Consider the following 22,344-nt stretch of genomic DNA (forward strand, 5'->3'; position numbering starts at 1 on the left):
CTGTTAGGTTTATAGAAGTGTAGAATTGAAGTGTTGAGTCTGTTTTACGAGAATATGTAGTTACGTGTTTCTTCTGAATGAACTGATGTCCTCCCATTCAGTTTTGCTGAAGTAGAGTTTCTTTTAATACTTCTATTTTGCAAGAGGTATAATGTATATACATAACTTTTCTAACTTTTTGAACAACTAAGAACTGTGAAAGCTGACTTGGAATCCAGTCTTGTATAATATGTTTACTGCCGTTATTTTGTTACCCTGCCTTCAATAGGAATACAGATCTCCACAGAGAAGGAATTAATTGTCTTTAATACTTTTATAGCACTGGAATAACATGATGAGCATGTATACAGGGTGTTCACTGAAATGCATTCAGCATAGCATTGCTATGTAATATCATTTACTTTGCAAGTAAGTATCAAAACTTTTTTTGTACTCTTTTGGAGGGCAGATCAGATGGACCACTGATGTTTTCATTAATAGCTGCAACCCCTCTTTCTATAGATGTTCAGGTCAACTACTGTTTTAGACACCTTCTCAGGATTTTGTTACTCATTGATTTCACTTCAGTCCACCATAGCTTTGAGATCTGTGTAGAAAACTCTTCTCTTGCCCATACTCGAGTATCTTGTATCTTGAGTATCTTTTACTTTCTGGAATGTAGGCAGTGGGAGAGAAGGATGATAGCTGCTGTGCCCAGCTTCCTAGTGGCCTCAGTGTGTCTACCAGAGAAGACTAAGTGAAGCACCGAGTCAATTCTATAGACTACCTCCTGTTAAATTAAGTTTTCTTAGCGGCCTGTCCGTACTCCTTTTGCTTCAGTCTGCCATCTTCTCAGTTACCTTGTATTAACTTTTTTTGTAGGAAGCTTTTGGACACTGAGGATGAGCTCTCTGACATCCAGTCGGATTCGGTCCCGCTGGAAGTGCGGGACTGGTTAGCTTCTACATTCACAAGGGAAATGGGAATAGTGAAGAGGAGATCTGAAGAAAAGCCCAAATTCCGAAGCATTGTGCATGCTGTACAGGCTGGTATTTTTGTAGAAAGGTGAGAGCTTCGTTATCATATTACAGCAAGTACCACATTTAACCACAGTGTCTGTCATTGAAGATCCCTTCAGTGGTGGAATAAACCTGAAGCAAATCTTTGAGCCAGGATTTAGATTTCAATTTCTGTAATCACTCTGTTTTTCTCTACAGAAATCCAAATGAAACCTCTAAATTTGCAGTGAAGTATCCTGGACTTTGGAAAATTCTGGGAATGAACTTTATGTCTTTGAAACTTCTTAAATATACCAAAGACTGCACTAACATAGAAGAGTAATGTGCCAGCAGAAGGGCTTTTCTCATAAGTTCATAAAAAGATTTATGTCGTCCTTGGGAGGAGGGTCTTTAATAGCTTAGTGCTATTTCACAAACTGAAATATGAATTTAAAAAAGAGAAATTGTTCCAGTACTTTTAAAACGAGTGCAATTCCTTGATATTTTACTTGTTCTTTCAGGATGTACCGAAGAACTTCTAGCATGGTTGGTTTGGCTTACCCAGCAGAAGTGATAGAAACATTTAAGGTGAAATAAGTTTAATTGTTGTGGAATTTGAATGTATTAGATCTTGCGTTTAGTGACTTTTATGGTGAAATGAGTATTTTTTTCTACTGAACATACCATAGACATAGTTACTGTTACAGAACTGAGCAGACAGAACAGAGAAATTTATAGTTAAATATTCACAAATACCATATTGTTCTACTGGTTAGTAGTGATTCATCTGGTTAGTTTCATTTAGATGTTGCAGGATGAAATTTGTGTAGAAATTTCTATAGAAATGTGAGACATGGTTTCATCAGCTCCCAATGGTATGGTAATCAGTGCCTCAGCGAGCGGCATTTGTTTCCTTTTTAGGAAAAAAAAAAGGAGTAGTAGTATTGGGATAGAGCTAGCAAAAGAAGCTGCAGCTTATGGAACAAGTACAGTATTTGCTACGAACTTAAGGCATTACTGTAGTTCACCCAAAAGACAATCTTTGGTAGTAGTAAATTTCCTATGCTTATGTATGCAATTAAAAAATGGTATTTCTTGAGAATGTAGTACTTCACCTTTCCCCCTGAAAGTCAGACACTGTTAGATTATTCTCAAATTGTTATGTGGCTGTAGTGTTAATGACACTGTGTAATAGCCTATTTAAAGAAGGGGTATTCACTCCACGTGTTAAGGAGTTAACTGCACGAGGTTCTATAGACAATTTGTGCGCAGAAAGTTAAATTTGAAAGATTAAGGCCTTTGATTCAGAGCATTCAAAGTTGCACAGGTCATGTTACAAGTATACTATCCATGACTGACACAGCTGTTTTCATAATAAACATTGAAATAGTCATTAATGTGTTATCTACAGTAGGTGTTTGAAAGAGTTGGACAATTAAAAACCACCAAACTCACCCCCTTTCCTCCAAAAACCCTCAAAATATCTTTTCCACTGGTAAACTGGGAAGCTACTTAAATGCATGGAAATTTTATGGGTTTTTTTTTTTCTTTTCCCTTCATCTATAGGATGTTGATAAATGGTCTTTTGATGTATTTGCCCTAAATGCAGCAAGTGGAGAACACGGTCTGAAATTTATGATGTATGAGCTGTTTACCCGATATGACCTTTTGAGCCGTTTCAAGGTCAGAAACTAGCCACAAATAAAAATATGTATATGAAAATAAGTATGTCAAATTTAAAATACAAGAAAGCCAGGATATGTTTGAAATGGTTTTTTACTGTACAATACAGTGTAGAATTTCAAAGCATATGGCACATTGAACATTGTAATATTCCTCTCCCAATGGAACTTCACCCAGAGCATACAAATTTTCTGCTACCCAAAAAAAGGAAAGCTATGCAGACCTATATCAAGTCCGTTTGGGATGGGATGTTTCTAGTGAGCAGCTAAATGCTGCAAGCGTTAAATAACCAGATTATGTATACAGCCTATTTACTCAGCCAGACTGAATCAGTGTCCAGCTGAATCCAGGTTCATGGAACAAAGATTCCTAACATGGGAGGAAAGTTTACATAGTCCTAAGTATTTTTTTTATGATCTAGACCATAGTACGTTGCACACCACTGATCAGGAGTTTCAGCTGAACCTTCCTCTCCTAACCAACTTTGAAGATACACGAAGAGAAGGCTGTTTTTCCATGGTGTTTGCAGTATGGAGTACTTACAACCAGCTTTGAAAGGCTGAGATAAAAAATGGATCAAAGTGACAAATTTATCATTATAATAGTACCAAATGAAAGTTTCATTATAGTTTCAAAATCTCTCCACTGCAAAATTCCATGCTCCTTTTTAAAAAGGCTACCTCACCCTGAAATTTGTTTGAATATTTAAATTTTAACCAATAATCCAGACAACTTTCTCAAGTGTTTCCCTTCAAGCTCTGTGCTTGAAGTCAGAACCACAACGGGGCTACCATTAACAGCACAGTCAGAAAGCACACAGTGTTACTGGCTCAGTGGGCTGCTTACCTTGTAGGGCTTTTAAATAAAAAAATGTTAAGGAAAATGTCATTTCATTATATGGGTGTCGTGATTTAACCCCAGCTGGCAACTAAGCACCACCGAGCTGTTTGCTCACTCCTTGCTCCCAGCAGGGTGGGGGGGGAAGAGAATAGGAAGGGTAAAAGTGAGAAAATTTGTGGATTGCGATAAGAACAATTTAATAGTTGAAACGTAATAATAATAGTAATATTAGTAAAGGAAAATAACAGAGAAATAAACCCCAAGAGAGACAAGTGATGTAAATGAAAACGATTGCTCACTACCAATGGACTGATTCTCAGCCAGTCCCTGAGCCCCCCGGGCAACCTTCCCCCTAGTTTTACAAGCTGAACATGACGTCATATGGTATGGAGTATCCCTTTGGTCAGTTGGGGTCAGCTGTCCCAGCTGTGTCCCTGCCCAGCTTCCTGTGCATTCCCAGCCTACTCACTGGAGGCGTGGTCTGAGCAGAAAAGGACTCTCAGCTCAGCGATAACAAACACATCCCTGTATTATCAACACTGGTTCCAGCACAAATCCAAAACACAGCCCCATACCAGCTACTATGAAGAAAATAAAGTCTGTCCCAGACAAAACCAGCACAGTGAGAAAATAAATGGGACTAGACATACCTATACTGTGTACATTGTCTGGAGTAAGAGAAGGAAGGGAAGTCTTACCATCAGATTCAAGGAAACCTTGTCTCAGGCAAGGTAAGAGTGGTTAAGAAAACGAGATAATCCTGTTGTTAGACCCTTATCTGTCCTGCCTCTATTATACGAGCAATCTATGTGTTCTTGGTAAAGACAGACATGCCTTGAAAACTATTTGGTTAATAGCTCTGCAGTCTCTTGTACACTATACACATGCTATGCATAGTGTACGTAGGGGGATACAACATCTACGAGAATTGGGTGAAGACTCTCTGATGCATGTAAAATATTAGACCTTTACATTTAAAATTTTTCTTTTGTTGTTTTTTAACTAAATTCTGTGGTATAAGTATTTGTGGTTTATTTATTGCATGATTAACTTTGCAGATGTTGCAGGAAAAAAACATTTACTTTAATTTTTGCTTCTGCCCAGATCCCTGTTCCCAATCTTATTTCTTTCGCTGAAGCTCTTGAAGTTGGTTACAGCAAATACAAAAATCCGTACCACAATTTGATCCATGCAGCCGATGTTACTCAAACTGTGCATTACATAATGATTCACACTGGTATCATGGTAAGAAATACTGCAAAGATCAGTTTACTTCTCTTCTCAGACTATGCTGTTTGATATAAAAGTGGACATGTCTTTTCTTAAAGAAAAACTCCCTTGAAAATTGTGCAGAAATAGATTCCAAACTACCATTCAGGCTGTGAACTTTGTCATTTTAACAATTCTTTCAGGCTGGAATCTCCTGATGCAGAGGGGAAAAAGAAAATGGAGAAAAAATCCTCCTTAAATCCTTTTCGCTTTTCATTTCCTGGGTTTGGGTATTATATATCATACTAAAACAGATATATTTGCAGGAGTGGGCATGTGAAATTTTTTCACTTCCACATCAGAGCCTGGGAGGTGTGATCAGGCAAGAAAGCTTTAGTAAAATGCTGAGGTCCTGGCCATTGAGATACATACTGAATCAGTGCAGGCTTACTCAGATACTCTGCAGCTGCTTTTTCCTATAACCTTATTTAGGACTGCTCTTGCATACTGTGTGTGGCTACAGGAGGCAGAAGATTGCATTTCCCTTGTGCTATTGCAATATCCCAATAATTTTTAGTATTTGCTTTTGGAACGGAAGTGAGTCTGTGGAAGCTTTTTTACACTAAACGCTTATCTTAAATTTAATACCAGTGGTGGGAATCTCTTCCCGGTCAGCTTGCTAGACAAAAGTAAATACTGACTGAAAGAAAATGGACATCTCTGTCAATGACCTTTTGATGATTTGTCAGTATGAAAGCACTTGTTAGAGAAAAATCCAACCCAGCACAATGGGAAGTGATGGTATCTGATTTCTGTTTGCAGAGCCATTAAACTTGAAAAACCTTGAAAATTTAGATCCCAGTTCCTATTCTTCATTTGTCTTCTACTGTAAGATCAACTGCAAGCACTAAGTGATGTGAGATGTCATTGTTGCAGGTATACCCCTGGATCAGAAACTTAACAGGGGGGAAAATCCCCGTTAGCATCTGATTTTCTTTGTGGTGCCAGGCAAGGTTCCAACTTCTACAGCTATTCCAGTCAATCTGGGATGTTTAGCCATCAGTTAAACAATTTACAGCACACCTTGTGTATCTCTGAAAACTGAATGAAGGAACCTCTTTCATATTTGACTATCTGCTATTCTACTGAGTGGACATGCGAATGTGAAAGAAAGGCCTCTCCAACTCAGTTTTACAATATTAGCATCTTAACCCTGTAATTGCACTTTGATGCGACTTGGACAACTATTTACATAAAAGCTTTGACTTTATGGCTGTTTCTTTGCTGTAAATCCTCAATGTTCCAATACTGCTACAAAATTTTCACACAAAATTAGGCCAGGTTCTAAATATTCGCATTTGAATTGCTGAATTATGACATTGGAAAGTTCTTGGAAAGATATCTAACTGGGACAACACTTAGTCAAGCATGTCTTCAAATAGATATATCTTGCCAGGCAGAAGGAACGTTTATAGAAACCAGTGTTTGAAAGAAGGCCTAGTAATTCTGCAGCTTGCAAAGTCTTTCTGTCCCAAATGTCATTTGCCATTTTAGAACACATCAGTATCATGCAAATGTTATATTTAACTTGCTGGGTCTTTTTTCCCATTGCCTGGTTAACCCCTCAGAACCTTACTGAATAACAGTTGGAAGTTTGCTTCTCAAGCTGATGGCTTTCAGAGTAAGTCCATTGTAATGCCTCTTTTAACTCTGCTGTGTCTTCTAACAAATACCTGGATTGGAGTCAATTTGATGCAATTCTATACCAAATTCCTGTGTGGTTTTTGCAGATTGGCATGTGATTTGAAGTTCTTGTGCTTTCATTGTACCTTAAGGAACTGAGTCCCAAATCTTGCAAAGAATTGCTGTCTTTCTTGTTCACTTCTGAAAGACATACTGAAGCAAATGTTTCAAAAAGCTGGGTTTTAGAAAATCCTTTTAACAGTTCCTGTTGTTGAGGTCATACATTTTGTGTCTCTTACAGACACCTGGAAAACAGCCATATTTTGTTTGCCAGAAAATTTGGCTGGTCAGAGTTTATGGTTCTCCACAAACCTTTAGAGAGATTCCGGTGAAGAATAACACATATTCAGAGTCACAGTTAAAGAAATATAATGATCATTGTATTTTCCAAAAGTTACTGTCTCTCTTAAAAGATAAGATGCAGCCACCTCAGATCAATGTGTTAGAAAGTTAGATATCACAGATGGCACACAATCTATTAACCTTCCCAAGAGATTAAATCCCAGATGATACGACTGAAATATATAACTGAATCTTGCGTTTATGAAGTCTTCATCTTTATAAAGATTTAAGAATTCAAGTTCCAGGGAATACATCTTGTAAAGAACTTTTGAGTCATCGATCATCTTCCCACCATCCCTTTTCTCCTCCTACGTACCTGTATCGCTCAAGCTAAAGGAAAAAATCTCTTTACTGTCAATAATTGCATTGTGAGTCTTTCTCTCATTTTTTAATCTATTATTATTTAAAAAATAGTTTAAACTATGAAAAGTTGAAATGAATCTATTTATAAGCCATTTATAATACTGGAAAACATCTCTTAATAGAAGAGATCTTTCCCAATAGGTGTTACACTTGCATGGCGTAGTATCTTCCAGGAGGTTCCAGCTCTTTGCAGTCTTGCAGACCTCCAGATACTTGCTTTTCTCTCTCCCTTTGAGAACAGCACTTGTTATCTGTCTCTCTAAGAGCTTTCTCCTACTTCCTTAGAAATCCTTTAGCTAAAGTAGTTCTCAGGTTCTCTGATTTGAATACTGATCTGTATTTTGACCATACAGCTACAGTTTCTGGAATACTTGCTCTCGTATAGTACCATATGAAGGTTCTGTGTAGCCCATATTGTTTGTAAGGAATGCTCTTCTACTTAAAAAAACATTGTCTGGCAACTATTTCAGTTACTAAAAAAAGCTGATTTTTGAAAAGGCATCTTAAAAAAAGAAGTTTATGTTTAGCTTTAGTTACTAATAATTTCTGTGTTTTTGTTCTATTTCATATGTTCAAAACATTGTGAAAGCCAGGACTGGTCATGGCCTGGTTTCTTGTGACACACAATGCGATGAAGGTCATCGTTTCCATTTTTAGAACTGCCTACAGTACATTCTCATTTCTCTGTCGTGACCTTTTTTAATCTATACTGCTTCACCAACAGCCAGTACTTCTTGTTCCTCAGCAGTCTTATTTTGTCACTGAATGACCTATTTCATTATTCTCGCATTTTTTATGAATTTTGACTCTTTCTTCTTCTCTGAAAGAAGTACTCTATTGGCAGCTTTTACTACTTCTGGCAGCTTATACATCTTATATCCATTCAAACACATGTATGTACATAAATGGGTGCATAAGGATAAGATTATTTTTTGATCCTTTAGTACTGAAGCTTACTTCTGCATTAAAAAAATCTGAAATTCGTGTGGAAGTGTTTGACTGGCATTTGACTTAATCAGTCCTATGACTGTGGGGGTTAATTATCATATGATTTTTCTGCCCACATTTTTAGATGGAGTAAATTTTCTCCTCAAGAATAATTTATCATTCAGGAAATAGAACTTGAAAGATAGAATAACAGAGGTTATTTTACAAACTGAGCAATACGGAACAGCCTGGGTTAGCAAGAGGTATAAAAGTGCTCAAAACTCTGAGGTCTGCATTATTTTGTATGCATGACCTGCACTACCTTTTGTTCTGTGTAACCCATACTAGCCTTATGCACCCTTTATTGCATTAGTACAAAGTATGTTAAAATTTAGAACAGAAGATTTTCCCGTGGGACTAAATTTAGTACTATGTACACTGGTAAAATACAGATAATGCTGATGTCGTACCTAAAATTTATTATGAACTATATTTATTGTTCTCTACAAAGACAACTTATAACCTTAAATTCATACCACGTTTTTAGATGAATATGCCATAATTTGGCAAGTGCCATGTATGGGCTAGCAGATTAGATATTTCCTAACCAAACCAGCTGCAAAGTATACCATTTAATTATCATAATAACTTCTTATTTTTTTGGCTGCCAGTATTTACTTTGCTAGTGACGATAAGGATGTTAACTTGGTCTTAGAGAAATCATAGGAAGTACAAGGAGTTATTTTACTGTATAATACTGAAGCGTTATGGATATAAGACAAGAATAATGTTTCCTTAAGTTGAAGGTAATAACAAAACATTTCCAGTACTGTAGTGTTTAGTCTGAGTTAGGCTATTATAGAAAATATAACTAAGATTTGGGTTTTTGTTTACCAGCACTGGCTCACAGAACTGGAAATTTTAGCAATGATCTTCGCAGCTGCCATCCATGATTATGAACATACTGGGACCACAAATAATTTTCATATTCAGACAAGGTAAGCAAAGTGGTCTCTGAAGTGTCTTATCTGTAGTTTGATGGTTTTTGGTCTGAACTGTTTCATACCTCTTACTGATACTGCCAGGAAGTAGCCAGGTCATTCATGAATTTACTATTGTTTTCTTGACCCTTGTGCAGTTAATGGGACTGCTCACATGAACAAAGACAGTGGGAAAGTAAGGAGTTTAGCTCCATAGTGTTTGAAACCATTATATGTTGAGGCTGCTCTGTCAAGAGAGACTTCAAATAGATGCAAAATAATGGACTTGAAAATCCCTCAACCCTCTGTCCACTTAAATTCTGATACTTTTGACTCAAAAATTTCTTCCACAGTGTCACCAGAAAAATACCCCTTTGTTCTCAGCACTGTGTCTGCACTCACTTCAGGTGCTACATTTTGTTTCAAGTTGTGTATTAAACTTACAGGGTCCTAGTACAGAGGAAGAAGCCTTCAAGTACATTTTTAGAAATACCTGTCATGAGTCTTCTCCTACCATGTCTTAGTTATGAAAAAGAAATCTAGAAACAAATCCACTTTGAACGTCAGGCTAACTGTGTTCTTATGCAGGTGCAGTGTGTCATCCTAGCCTCTGGTCCAGAACAACAACATATACCTCTCTCCCTTAAAATATTTTCGGTTTATCAACAGAAAATCATGAACCAATCCATTACTGGGTGATAAATGGTACACCTGATAGATAACCTAATACAAAGAATCTTATTGTTCTCTCACACCAGGCTATCCTTTTTTTTTTAGTATCCTCAGTCAAGGATTCTGCTTTAATTGGTCTTGAAAAAGAAATTTCAGCAACGAAATGTGCTAGAAACACTACTAGTGTGAACAGATGCATTCTCACACTTGCCTATGTGGATAAAGTGCCCAATGGTTACATTTAAATTAAGTCCATTACATACTTGTGCCCTGAGACGTGCCCCTCAATAATGAAGAAATTCTAGATCTGCAGCTGAAATAAAGGCATAATTCTTTTCTCCCTCAGCATATTCTAGCTAAAAATAAACTTCAGTTTGTAGTTCCAAGTTTATAGTACTTTTCTATTTTTGTCCTTAATATTTTGCTCTGAAGTATTACAAAAGTGGAAGATTAATTAAGCTGTTACCCTTTGAATTTTACTTGAGTGAAACAGGTATTTGGTTTGTGATGGAGTTCATTCTTCCCTCCTAGAGGAACTTGGCCCTTATGTGGCACCTCAGGCTTCTTTTGCCTGAAAAAAGCCAATGAAATGACTGTCATAGTCATAGCAAATCTTAGCACTGTTTAAAATTAGCTGTAAGTACCTACGTGGAGCAAAGTGTGCTTTATAAACATATGTCATAGGCAAATCACACATTTTTACACTATTTTATTAGGATTATGAATGCAAACATATTCATTATTTAGGTAGGTTATGATAGGTTCTCTCTAAATAAAGTTTCCAATCCTTTTTTGTTATTATTTTGATTTCTTAGTGCCATACTGTACATGTCAGTGGTTACACTGAATATATGCTGTTGCTCAACATATCAAGAGGTTGAATTTACCTTACTAATATCGTAGTAAGCTGTGCTGCTAAATCATAACACCTTTCCTCTAGTACAGAATTTTCATTTGACCAAATTGGAATTCTCAGGAATAGTTTATCAGAAAAATGTAGCAAAGAGGGGAGACCAAAGGTTGCTTCGAAAGTCACATTGGGTCTTGGGGAAAATTTTCCCCAAGAATTAATGGTGTTTGAAGTATCATAAATCCATACTGCATCAAAATCTGTGAAAGTCTGTTTGTAATTTTGGGGTTAGTCTTTAATTAAGAGGGAAATGATACTGTTGAGAGTTATGGTAAGTTGAGAGTTACGGCTTTAGGAAGCACTTGAATGCATTAAAATTTCAGCTTAGCATCTCTTTTTTATTCCGTTGTTATGAGGCTCAAGGTTTGGCTGTTTTTTCTCGCAAAAGATGGCATCCGTTTAAAACATATGAAATTGATGTTCTTTAATACTTTGTTATTTACATTTCTTTCTGTTTGTGAGTGACATGAGCCAAAGCACAGAACAGAGGTAGTACCTCTTAATACCCATGCCCTGTGTGGAGACCCTCTGTTGGTGAATGCATTGCATTTTAGATGGTTCTATTGCCAAAGCGAACTTTTGAGTAGCCTAATTAGAGCAGTCCTGTTGCTCTGATCCTATCTACAGTCAAGAAGCTCAAAGACCTCCTCACAGATTTTTGTCACAGTTATATAGATAAAACATTACACGTTTAAAAATATGGCTTTCCCACAAAGAGTATAAACAATGGTATAATGGTAATTTTTTATGCATTAGGATGGAAACTTTACCTGTATTTGATAATTGGAACAAGTAAACATAGTCTGGCACGTATAGCCAGTAGTTCTCATAGACAATACACAGTCCTCTCTTCCCCAGTGCCATCATCAGGATGCTATTGCAAATTTTGCCTTTTTTTTTAACTCCAGGTCAGATGTTGCAATATTGTACAATGATCGTTCTGTTCTTGAAAATCATCATGTAAGTGCTGCTTATAGACTCATGCAAGAAGAAGAGATGAACATCCTGACGAATTTAACCAAAGATGACTGGAGGTAAGACCTACTGTGACATTCAAACTTAATTCCAGTATTTAAAAATAACAAAACCCACCAGGCCTTCCCTGTGGAGTCTATTTTAAGATTTCAACTTACAGGAAGAAACTTTGACACTGGAAGGAGTAATGGATATTTAGAGCTTAGGGAAGGCTGCTGTGGTATAAAGAAGTACTGTTTGGGAGACTCCATATAATTTTCCAAGTGAGATTGTGCATTTATAAGATGCAGTGGCGGACTATGTGGACAGTGTCTCAGGTGAAATAGCTCTTCAGGAAAACCACAGCCCTGCCTCTCTTGAGTTAGGTTACCTTTGTCTAACAGTGGGTTAAAACCTAGGTGCAGAGTCACACTCTGCTGCCAGCTTGAGCACTACTGCCTCCGGGATTTCTGCTATGTAACGTAGCACCACATAGTCACATCTTGGTTAAGCATTAAAAAATGAATTATATGGAGAGTCCAAAAATAATAAAGGCCAGGAGCACTACAGAAATCTCCTTCTTAATTTTAGTGTAATTCCTGAAGAAAATTTGACCAGCTGAAAGAATCAGGATCATAACTGATATGTCACAAATACTAAGACCTGTAAGACCAAAATGAAAAAGCGTTAAAGACTTTCACCATTATTAAAAAAGATGTGTTTTCTTGGTATCTCTTTGATTGCTGCATATAGCACTTAAAATATGAGTCTTCTGTGTGTTTCTATAAACATAACTATTCTTCAGTGATCCTAAAAATAACTTTTGAATAGGTGAGCTGTGAAGTCAGAGAAATGTTCTGCTTCCAGGAAAGTCTCCCACTGTGAATGATGCCACCATGAATAACAAAGCTATACTCTGTTTTATTTATATTTTCACAAAACTATACCTTTATGAAAGAATATGTAAACATCAGGTCAAGTTTTGGTGTGGTGTGTTTTTACAGATGAAGGACTGTTTTACATGGTAGATTTACATGATTTTACGTATCTACATGATCAGAACGCCCTTAAATAAAACGTTTGTTGAATGTAAGTCTGCTGACATTTCTTGTTTTCAATTAATTATTTTTCTGTAGCTACTCCAAAACACTTAATATTAAAGTAACTTTAGTTTTTTACTTAATGCAAAGTGAGAGAAGAAGCATACACTTTTTCATTCTCATAAAAGATTTCTTCTCAGGGGATAATCATTTGTATTTAGTTATCATAAATTTTGTGGTATAAATTTAGTTCTGAAGAAAGATCTCTGGAAGTAAATTGTAAACTTCAGCAATAATTGTCATACACACCTAGATTTTTATTGTCAACATGAGTCAGTCTTACTCTGCTGGAACTATTTTGGACCTGATAGTTTTGGGGCTGATAGGTCTCTGTCACCTTATTTTTGCTTTTCCCAGCTATTTAGTATGGAGATAATGATCGTGCTAGTACACAGCCAACAGAGGCTGGTATCCTGTCTTTTAAAACCGTCACTGCAGAGAGGAAATGATTTTCAAATCTTCAGACTTGTTGCCTTGAGTATGGGTTTTTTTGAACAGTTGTTTCATATTGCGTCCTACCAGAGGATGGGGATCTTAGTTTTGCAAATTTTGTTTGTTGTATGCAGACATAGCTGGAGGGGTTTGGCAACTGGAGAAAGTAGAATTTATGGTCGCATGTTGGGGCTTTTCAGTACAACTTTGAAGAGATGTATGAACTCACTAATAAGCTCAAGCAATTAAACTGGGATGGATGCTCAGTCACTTAGCTAGTACAGTCTGTACTTTGAAACAAACCAGTAAATTCCAAAGTGCCAGTCTGAGAACCTGCACAACCTTTAATTTAGAGGGTCAGTCAGGAAAATGATGGTTTCTTGATATTCGTTTCTAATATCCAAAAATTCCTGTTACCCAATCATCAGATGCAGTTGTTCATTGGTGCAATGGCAGATCTGTTAGCCACTTGAAAGAAGCTCTTCAATTTTCTAATTTTTACCAGAGGGAACTTCTATACTGAAATTCATGCAGTTAGACTAAGAGTTTTGAAGTTTTCACTGGATCAAATTGGCAGTAAATTGAAATGATAGTTTGTTCAACTTTTTAACGTACTTCCTGGCACTGATTAAATTCTTCACTGCTCTTAGATCTGTTTTCTTCAGTTGAAGCAGTTTCGTTTTTAAAAAATTTAGCGCTGCTGCCTATTTAAACAGTTGTTCCGCTCATTATTTCAGCAAGGTGAAGCAAAATGACTGAGAATTACTTTATAGTATTACATTTTCTTTTTTACATGTTATCGTTAAGAAGATAAATGCACTAATAAACTGTCAGCTTCAATTAAGTTTAAAACACAGGATTTGGGTCTGAGCAGGGAAACACTGCCAGCGTTCTGATGAGGATGTCCTTTGTGGATAACGTGTGTGACATTCATAGCGATTTTTCTCTCTTTTCTCAACTCTGAAATATACTCTAGTCTTTCGTATTTTCTTGTTTCACCTGGCACCCCTAAATACCTGAAGAGGGATCCCTTTTTGTCCCCCTTTCTCCTCTGAATTACCAGGCTGCTGGGTGTACTAGCACCACTGTGTTGTGCCAGCAGTTACTGCCAGTTACTGCCAGTTACTGCCAGTCAGGCAGTATTAATGTCTCGAACCAGTCCAGTCATAAGGCATACAGTGATACACTGCATATAAAATATATACGATTGTATATATGCTGTATATAAAGAAGGACTACCAAAACAATGTGCGTTTTATGCAATGCATAATGAACAGCTTTTCTTTCAGAGATTCCCTTGGAAGATTTCTGTCTGAGGAAAGCAGGATCGGTACAACTTGCTAGATGAACCTTACGTCTTCAGTTCCCAACTTGCTTTTGCTCATCTTAGCCCATACCTGCATTTTTTCATTAGTTTCCAGCTGACTAAATGTCTTCGTCACGGACAAATCCTGATCAAGCTGGTTTCTCTTTATTGATTTACTTTTCCAAGAAATTCTTGTGGTATTCCCTGTCTCTTGATTATTACAGCATTATTTATGTCATTTTGTCACATCATCTTGCAACTATTGTTTTTACAGTGTCCTATCCATAGGACATACAGTTATAGAAGGGTTAAGAAAGGATGACAGCACAGGACAGGACGGTTTACTTAAGAAAAATGGAGATGGTATACTCAAAGCCAGTAATCCTCCAATAGTGAGCCCCCACAACCCACTGTGCGCTGTATGTGAATATACACGGTGTTGTACACTGTTACCACTTCCCGTCGCAGAACTAAATACGGCAACACCTATGTATCTTTTTGCCATGGTAGAATGAGCCATGCTATTATCCCCATGCCTGTAGCTGTGGACTGCTTAATGAAGTCAGCAGAGATTTCTGTCTAGGAGTTGCTTGTGAGACCAGCTGAGGTCTCCTTCAGTATGGAAGTTGAGATGTTCTTTTTTCCCTGAGAAATGGTTTAAGTCCAAGAGTAATCTGTGCAGTGGTAGTAGACTAAGCGTTTGTAGCTTTAGTAGACCTTTATTTAATGTTTCCCCATCAGTTTTCAATTTTCCACCTCTGTTGATAATAGTTGGGAACACAGGCAGGAAACAACTGCAAGTGGTAGGTGGGGAGCATCTTCTTTGCTGTTAACCAGCTTTTTAGTGGCCTGAAATTCTCACCAGTGTATGAAGAAGACAGTGCTACATTGTTTGATCCTTATTCAGGTGATGGAAGTAAGAATTAGGGTTTCTCTGCTGCCATGACAGTGTGAGTAAACTGAAAGTAGCATCTTGTTCCTCTGTGTGTCTTGTGCAGTAGGGGTGAGCTTATTTCTGATTAGCCTTAAAAGTTCAAACATGGAAAGTTCCTAGGAAAATCTCCCATAAAAAGGGGAAGGGGTAATTATTTCAGTCTTACAAACAACGGGGTTTAACAATGCAGAGCCCTCAATTTTCATGCAGTGTTACCGTGTATGTGTGTGTGTGTGGTTTTTTGAGGGTTTTTTAATGGGTTTAGATGTGTTTCAAGGGTACAGTTGCAAAGCAATGTGGAGGAGGAACAGTTGGGATGCAAATTAATTAGTATTTTATTATGAGGTCAGATAAGGTAAGACATTTTCTAAACACAAGTTACTATGGCTGCATATTATTAAGTAGAAGTGAAAGGATTGAGTCTTTATCCAGGCAAACCAGGAATAAATATGCAAAAATCCATGAGGAGTATCAGCTTCAATATGCAATTAATTTGGCTCAAAAGCAGTCTTGATAGTTTTTATAGCAAACTATTCTAACAGCCCTAAAGAAAACTGCAATTTACCTCTTTAAAAGATAATCCTTTGAAAAAAATGCATCGTTAAGTAAATCAAAGATATGAATATAATATGAAGGATCAGTGAGAATGACTGAAGTGGGATTCTATTCTTGTAATTGATACTTGGACATCCTTAAGATTGGGAGTGTGCTCATGAAGGTATATGCCACATAATCAAAGATTTAAGGTGGTGAATTGTCCCTGGTATATATATATAAGCAACACTTGCATATAAATCTTCCTAGGCCGTTTATAAAGCGTGTAAATAAAGACCCAGTAGAGTCTCACATGGTCTATATACAATCCTTCTCCGTCAAGGAAACAAGATTTTCCAAATCAGTAATGATTGTTGACAAAATTATTGTACTTTCATATAGAATCAGACTTAATACACTTTCTTACATGATTGATGTTTTAGTATTTTCATATTAATTTAATAGAAAGCTGACGGACAAGCCAACATCTCTGACCATAATAGCAAGATACAGATAAATCACAAATTGCAAACTTGTTCTGATTCATGAAATAGACATTAAGGTATTTTTGAGATGAAGGATGGTTTGCCATAATGTTCGTATATCGGTGTAATGTCAATAGTGTTTCAGATGTAATGCCTTTTGCTCTTCTGAGTGTTTCCACAACCTTCTTCCTAGGTGTAGTTTTGTGCCTGCTCTGCACTAATATAAGGGTGGTATTAAAAGACACAAATATATCCTCTTGTGTGGTGGTAAGCCCAGAGACCAACTGGGTTTTTGAATACTCTACTGCTGGAAAAATAAGGAAAGACATGATGGGTGACAGAACTGCATGTGATTTTAGTTTCTACACTAGAAAAAAAGGAATTATAAAACAGGGTGACTCTATAATAATAATTGCAGAGAGCGTCTTCTGAAGTACATTGCTTTCACAGAATCCCTTTAGCATACGATGTTCAATTTGTTAATAATTTATTGAAATGCTTTTTAAAATGTAATAAAATCCGTGATGTTATTTCGAAAGTTACAAATTAACAAGTACTGCTTAAACAAATGTACTATACATAGAATAAATGAATTTTAATCAGTCACTTTGCTTTTAATTATTCTTAGGGACTTGCGAAAATTGGTCATTGAGATGGTCTTGTCTACAGATATGTCAGGTCATTTGCAACAAATTAAAACGATGCGACATACTCTACAGCAGTCAGAGGGGTAGGTTATTTTCCATTCTGTTCATTATCTATAGTATTTCAATGAGCACATGTACAAGAAAAGAATTTAAATAGTTGCTTTTGTTTTGAGGTAATTGGAGCATGTCCTTGAATTGACAGGGTAGACAAAGCCAAAGCCATGTCTTTGATTCTACACGCAGCAGACATAAGCCATCCAGCAAAATCCTGGGAACTGCACTACCGGTGGACCATGGCCCTGATGGAAGAATTTTTTCGACAGGTGCCGTTTTTAAAATCTTTTAATAAATCTAGTTCAAGAAGCAATGGCTATAGAATTAAATCTTTTCATAAGTCTACTAGCAAGGATGCTGTAGGTTGTGATTGACAAGCATATTCAGTAGTATATATTCCTTACTGCTCATATATACCACTGACATTAATTCAACTTCTATGTGCATGAATAAGATGAAATTTTTGTAGCTCTGTATCTATTTCAGCTGATACCAGGATTCTGAGTGTTGTAGCATTTTTTTTCTTATAATATAACTTGTCAAGCTGTTTTCATTCTGTAGACAGAGATTTATATATGCTTTGAGTTAAAAAGAAGCACCAGTAGGGTAGGATGAGGGACTTGAAAATAGGAATAATTCATGTTCAGAAAAGAAGGCAAGAAGTTGTCTCCATTTCATTTTTCAGAGAGCCCTCCTATTTCTTTTCCTTGCCAGTACTTGCTATGCATATGCCATATAGATCTGAAGATTTTGCTTTCATAACAGCCTCATCAAGACAGAGGTTAGACTGTATTACCCTGTTAACACTGTGGCCATACAAAAAAAATGAAAAAAATGAAAATTGAAAAGAAAATGAAAATCTTTTCATTTCTGTGAGGTACTGAATTCAGTGAGAAAGCCCAGTAGGTGTTTGTGTCACTGGTGCCATTTTTTTATTCACATCATCAGGTGAAAAAACCCGTTTCTCCAAAGGGGGGAATACTGTTCCTGAAATGACTATTTGTGACCATGCACATTTTAAATTACCAGTTACTGAAGCACATGTGATATCCAAAATTCAATTTAGGTATTACACAGTTTCTGCAATTTTACACAGATTTTAAAAATGGTTAATACAGATAATGGAAAGTTGTATATTTTTCTCATCTTGATTGTCATTAGTTTTGCTATATGCTGACATTTTCAAATCAGATGGGTCACACTGGGAAAGGGGTCAGAGAATAAAAAAGTCATTATGCTAAACCATATGGTTGTTAGACCAATCTGGCCTAGAATGTTCTCGCTCTGTTCCGAGAGGTTCTTTGTACGAATTCTCACTAGAGGGCATCAGGACATCCTTGACTCTAGGCTTTGCACTGGGGAGACTGATTTGGAGAGCTGGTGCCTCAATCTAAACAATGAATGGACTGAGTTTTGTGCAAATACTGAGTAGAGTCATGAGTTTGTTACTGCTTCTGTCAATGGAAATGATGGGGTTTTGCACTTGAGAGGAAAAAGGATCAGATTACCCCAGATATATATTACTTGAAGAGTGACAGAAATGACCGACTGTAAAAACATTTCAGACATATAGAGACAGGCTAGACAGAGCCCATGGGACAGTGAGGGATGGTGTCCAGTCAAGTGGGTGTAGCCATTAGCAGTAAACGGTACCACACTGGTCGTTGAGTGCATAAAGTTTTAGTAATTCCTTTATCCTTTCATTAGAAGAGGTAACTCGATCCCAAATAAGCCACTTAAAGACTTCAGAAGGCATTTAACAATAGAATCAAATCACCATGTATGTATGTATGTCTGCAAGGCAGCACTATAAAATGTAAGTCTTTCAGGCTGTAGAGGAGTGTGCAAGGAACTGAATCCCTCTTTATATGTAGTACTAAAACTAGCGGAGTAGTTTACGGAGTGAGGAGTAGTTCCGACACATTCAGAGTGTGATGAAGCAATTGTACATATATAAATGCACCGAGCTGTGCAAACACAGTAGGTCGCTGGCTTCCTAGACGCACTGGCTTCATTGTGCACCCTCTGATCTGGGATTTCCAAGTCTGTGTCAGCCAAGATGAAGTAGTCCAAATGTATGCAAAACCCCTGAGTTCCTCCTCTTTTTTTTAAAGATAGTAATTCAACTACCTCCTCTGCCTTACAGGAAAAAGCAGCAGAGTGTGAAACTGCCGATGCAAAAACAATGCTTTAACAGGCACCTTTCAAAGTAGTGAGCACCAGCAAAAAATGAACATTTACCTAGACAAAAACCTTTTTAACTGTAGCTAATGGTTAAAATATGCACCAGTGTTAACTTCAGGGAAAAACAAACAGCTTTAAGTTTCAAAGCAACAACTACAGAAATGTGTTATAATGCCAAGGAAAATCTTGAGCTACTTGTCTAAAATAGAAATGCACCCACCCATCTCAAGACCTTAAAAATAAAGAAATACATAGTTCAAGTCACTCAAAGAAGTATCACAGCTCGTATAGTGCTCTGCTCTCAGTCTGAATAGACCCCAAAGCACAAAAAGAGGATTTGTTTGGGCAATTCAGTACCTGGGCAAAGAAATTTTTTGTATTGTTTTGATTTTAAATCTCATTAAATTCTAATGATCAATTTAAATATCAATTTTGAGTCCATTATTACAATTTACAATAAACATAGACTTATATCACATTTAAGTAATAATTATGTATTAATTGAAAAGTAATTAATAACTGGGGTAAAGAGCTACTTGAAAATATTAAAAAAAAATTCTAACTGATTCTTTGCTAGTGTGCAAGTTTCTCTTTTTAAATACCTAGTTAAGGGAAGATTACAACATTAATATTGCTTTAGAAATCCTGTATTCAACAATGGCGGCAGTTGGTAGAACTACCCCAGTTTATATTATATCACAGTTTGGCTCCTGCGTTTTCATGGAGATGCCACTAGCACTTCTCCTAGTAGTAAGTGTTCATGTATTCTTCTACTCTCTGAAGTAAAATTATGTACCCTGGGGTGTAAAAATTTAAAGGCCATGGTGGTAAAACTCTCCACCAGCATATGAAACACCATCTGCAAGCTACGTCTGTTCCTGTGGCTGAAGTGTTTTTATTGATACTATAGATCTAAACTTTTCCCAAATCTAGTTCAATGATACATGATAAAAAGACTAAGGAAGGTTGATACTGCCTTCTTCATCCATCAGCTTCTGATGATATCTCTGGGAAAATGGTACATTCGTGTGCTGCTCCCCGCTGAATGATCATGAATGAAACAGCACCTTCCATGACTAATGTATATGTAGAGTAATTTACTTGTGAAGTTTTCCTATATCTGTAATACCAGTGCTTCTAGGGGACAGGTTTTTCCAGAAACACAAATTCTAGCCTCCTTTGAAAGATGTTTCTTCAGGTTTTTTTGTGCTAGTTGACTTTCTTTTTTTAAGTTTTTGCAAGTCAGTTGGTCTACCAGGCTGAAAATGGAGATGATGCCTCCCTGTTTGTTAAGACTGTTACAACAAAAAACCCCCTCTTTTAACGTGTTAGGTGTTGAAATATTTTCAGAACTGTAGGCTGTACAAATCATCTTTGCAATGAAATCAAGCTTGTGCTTTTCTATGGATTCAGCATACCTGCTAGTGAGAAGGAGTTCATGCCCTTGACCTGTGAAAATGCATTGAAGAAATTTTGGATGTTGAAGAAATTTTATGTGTTGGACAAACTAATGTAATAGAAGGCAACACTCAGCGTTTGGCATACTATTACAAACATGTCTAAATATCTCCAATCCCATTACATCTGGGATCAACAGGACTAAACTGTGAATATTGAAGGACTTAATATATGTTAAATCTTATTGGTAGATACCTTGCTCTTGAGGACAACTTGCTTGCAATAAGTTCCTTTATATAAAAATTGTCAAATATAAGTTAGAATTTTGACTTTTACTTTTCCTGAAAATTCAAATGTAAATAATAAGGGCTTTTTATGTGGGGCTTGTTTTTATTTAGGAATCTAACAAAGTCATCTGTTGAATAAATACTAAGAATGTTTAGACTCCTTTGTCTTTCTGTCCCTCTATCAAATATGTGCTTATAATATTAAACATTGTTGTTGTTGTTTTCAGGGAGACAAGGAGGCTGCTTTAGGTCTTCAATTTTCCCCACTCTGTGACCGCAATTCCACTTTGGTAGCTCAGTCTCAAATAGGTAATGACAAGTTGTGTTTCCCTTTTTCTTGTATATGTAGGAGCATGTAAAATCATGTGGACATTTCTAATACCCATTTTGAATTTTAAATGTTCCAGATGAAGGTATTTCTTTGCACCTCTCCATTCACCAAACTCATGCTCTTACAGCAGAAATGTGCTAGTCTCAAAAGAACATGAAATAATTTCAGCATATGTGATGCCAAAGGGGATAGGAGAGTAACTAAAGTACTGGACATAAGCCCAACTTTTACTGTACACACTTCAAAGTTTGGTAAATCATGTTCTCAGACAGATTGACTCTTGCCCAAGAACTTGCAAGTCTGGCTCTGCTACAATCTGAAAGCCTGGTACCATTTTGTAGGTGCATCTCAACTTCAAGCTAATTCAAACATCAGACCTCTGGACTGCAGTTAAGACCATCGGTGTGGCAGGGGCAGACTACACAGGGTTAAATCTCCTTGGGTTGACAAGGACCACTGCGTTCTGTTCCTCTCAATCCTAATTGCATTTTCGTCAACAGTGGCCAAATTTCATCTTCCTGTTTTCAGAAATGCAGGTCTTGGTTCTCTGTATCTGTGTTTCCATCAGCAATAATAAGGAAATAAAACCTGGTAAAGATCACTGGGACTGGTTACAAGGGCATGCTATAGAAGCATACTGAGTAAAGCAGTATGTCCTTCCAACAGCTGTACCTTTCACATGAGTGAACACAGTTCTCGGGGGGAGATTCTATAGGAGATAGTGTCTTATCCTTGAACTGAAGCGTGTCATCCTGTCTGATCTCGTCACTCAAATTTTTCTTAATTCCATTTCACTGGGACTTGAAAGACAATGTGTTTGAGCGTCATCCCTACTGCAGGAGGGAAGCTTAATCTTAGGCTGAAGCACTGTTGCTCACCTTTGTTCTGTGTCGCGTGGTTAGAGTATGAAGACATCTGGAAAACCATTGCTAGCTCATGTTTTAGCAATTTTTTTTTCTGCTAAGTGCTCAGTAGAGAATAATGCTTCATTCTCTCCTTGTGTCATTCCATACCTTGATGAGCACTTTAAAATGTAAAAGACATTGTTCAGA

General features: G+C 36.9%; 1 protein-coding gene across 1 annotated transcript in view; it reads left to right on the top strand.

The window, feature by feature from the left end:
• Positions 1 to 861: 861 nt before the first annotated feature.
• Positions 862 to 22,344, top strand: part of LOC104498851 (calcium/calmodulin-dependent 3',5'-cyclic nucleotide phosphodiesterase 1A-like) — a gene marked incomplete at its 5' end in the record, with an annotated part of 42,420 nt that continues 20,937 nt past the window's right edge. The window contains 9 exons of the mRNA XM_010142282.1: positions 862 to 1,044; positions 1,499 to 1,565; positions 2,544 to 2,660; positions 4,605 to 4,745; positions 8,982 to 9,082; positions 11,555 to 11,680; positions 17,020 to 17,121; positions 17,241 to 17,361; positions 21,189 to 21,270. Of these exons, the coding sequence (XP_010140584.1) occupies positions 862 to 1,044; positions 1,499 to 1,565; positions 2,544 to 2,660; positions 4,605 to 4,745; positions 8,982 to 9,082; positions 11,555 to 11,680; positions 17,020 to 17,121; positions 17,241 to 17,361; positions 21,189 to 21,270 (1,040 nt within the window). The remainder of the gene's footprint in view (positions 1,045 to 1,498; positions 1,566 to 2,543; positions 2,661 to 4,604; positions 4,746 to 8,981; positions 9,083 to 11,554; positions 11,681 to 17,019; positions 17,122 to 17,240; positions 17,362 to 21,188; positions 21,271 to 22,344) is intronic.

Source organism: Buceros rhinoceros, unplaced genomic scaffold, assembly GCF_000710305.1.
Source record: "Buceros rhinoceros silvestris isolate BGI_N320 unplaced genomic scaffold, ASM71030v1 scaffold5138, whole genome shotgun sequence".
NCBI classification, from domain to species: Eukaryota; Metazoa; Chordata; class Aves; order Bucerotiformes; family Bucerotidae; genus Buceros; species Buceros rhinoceros.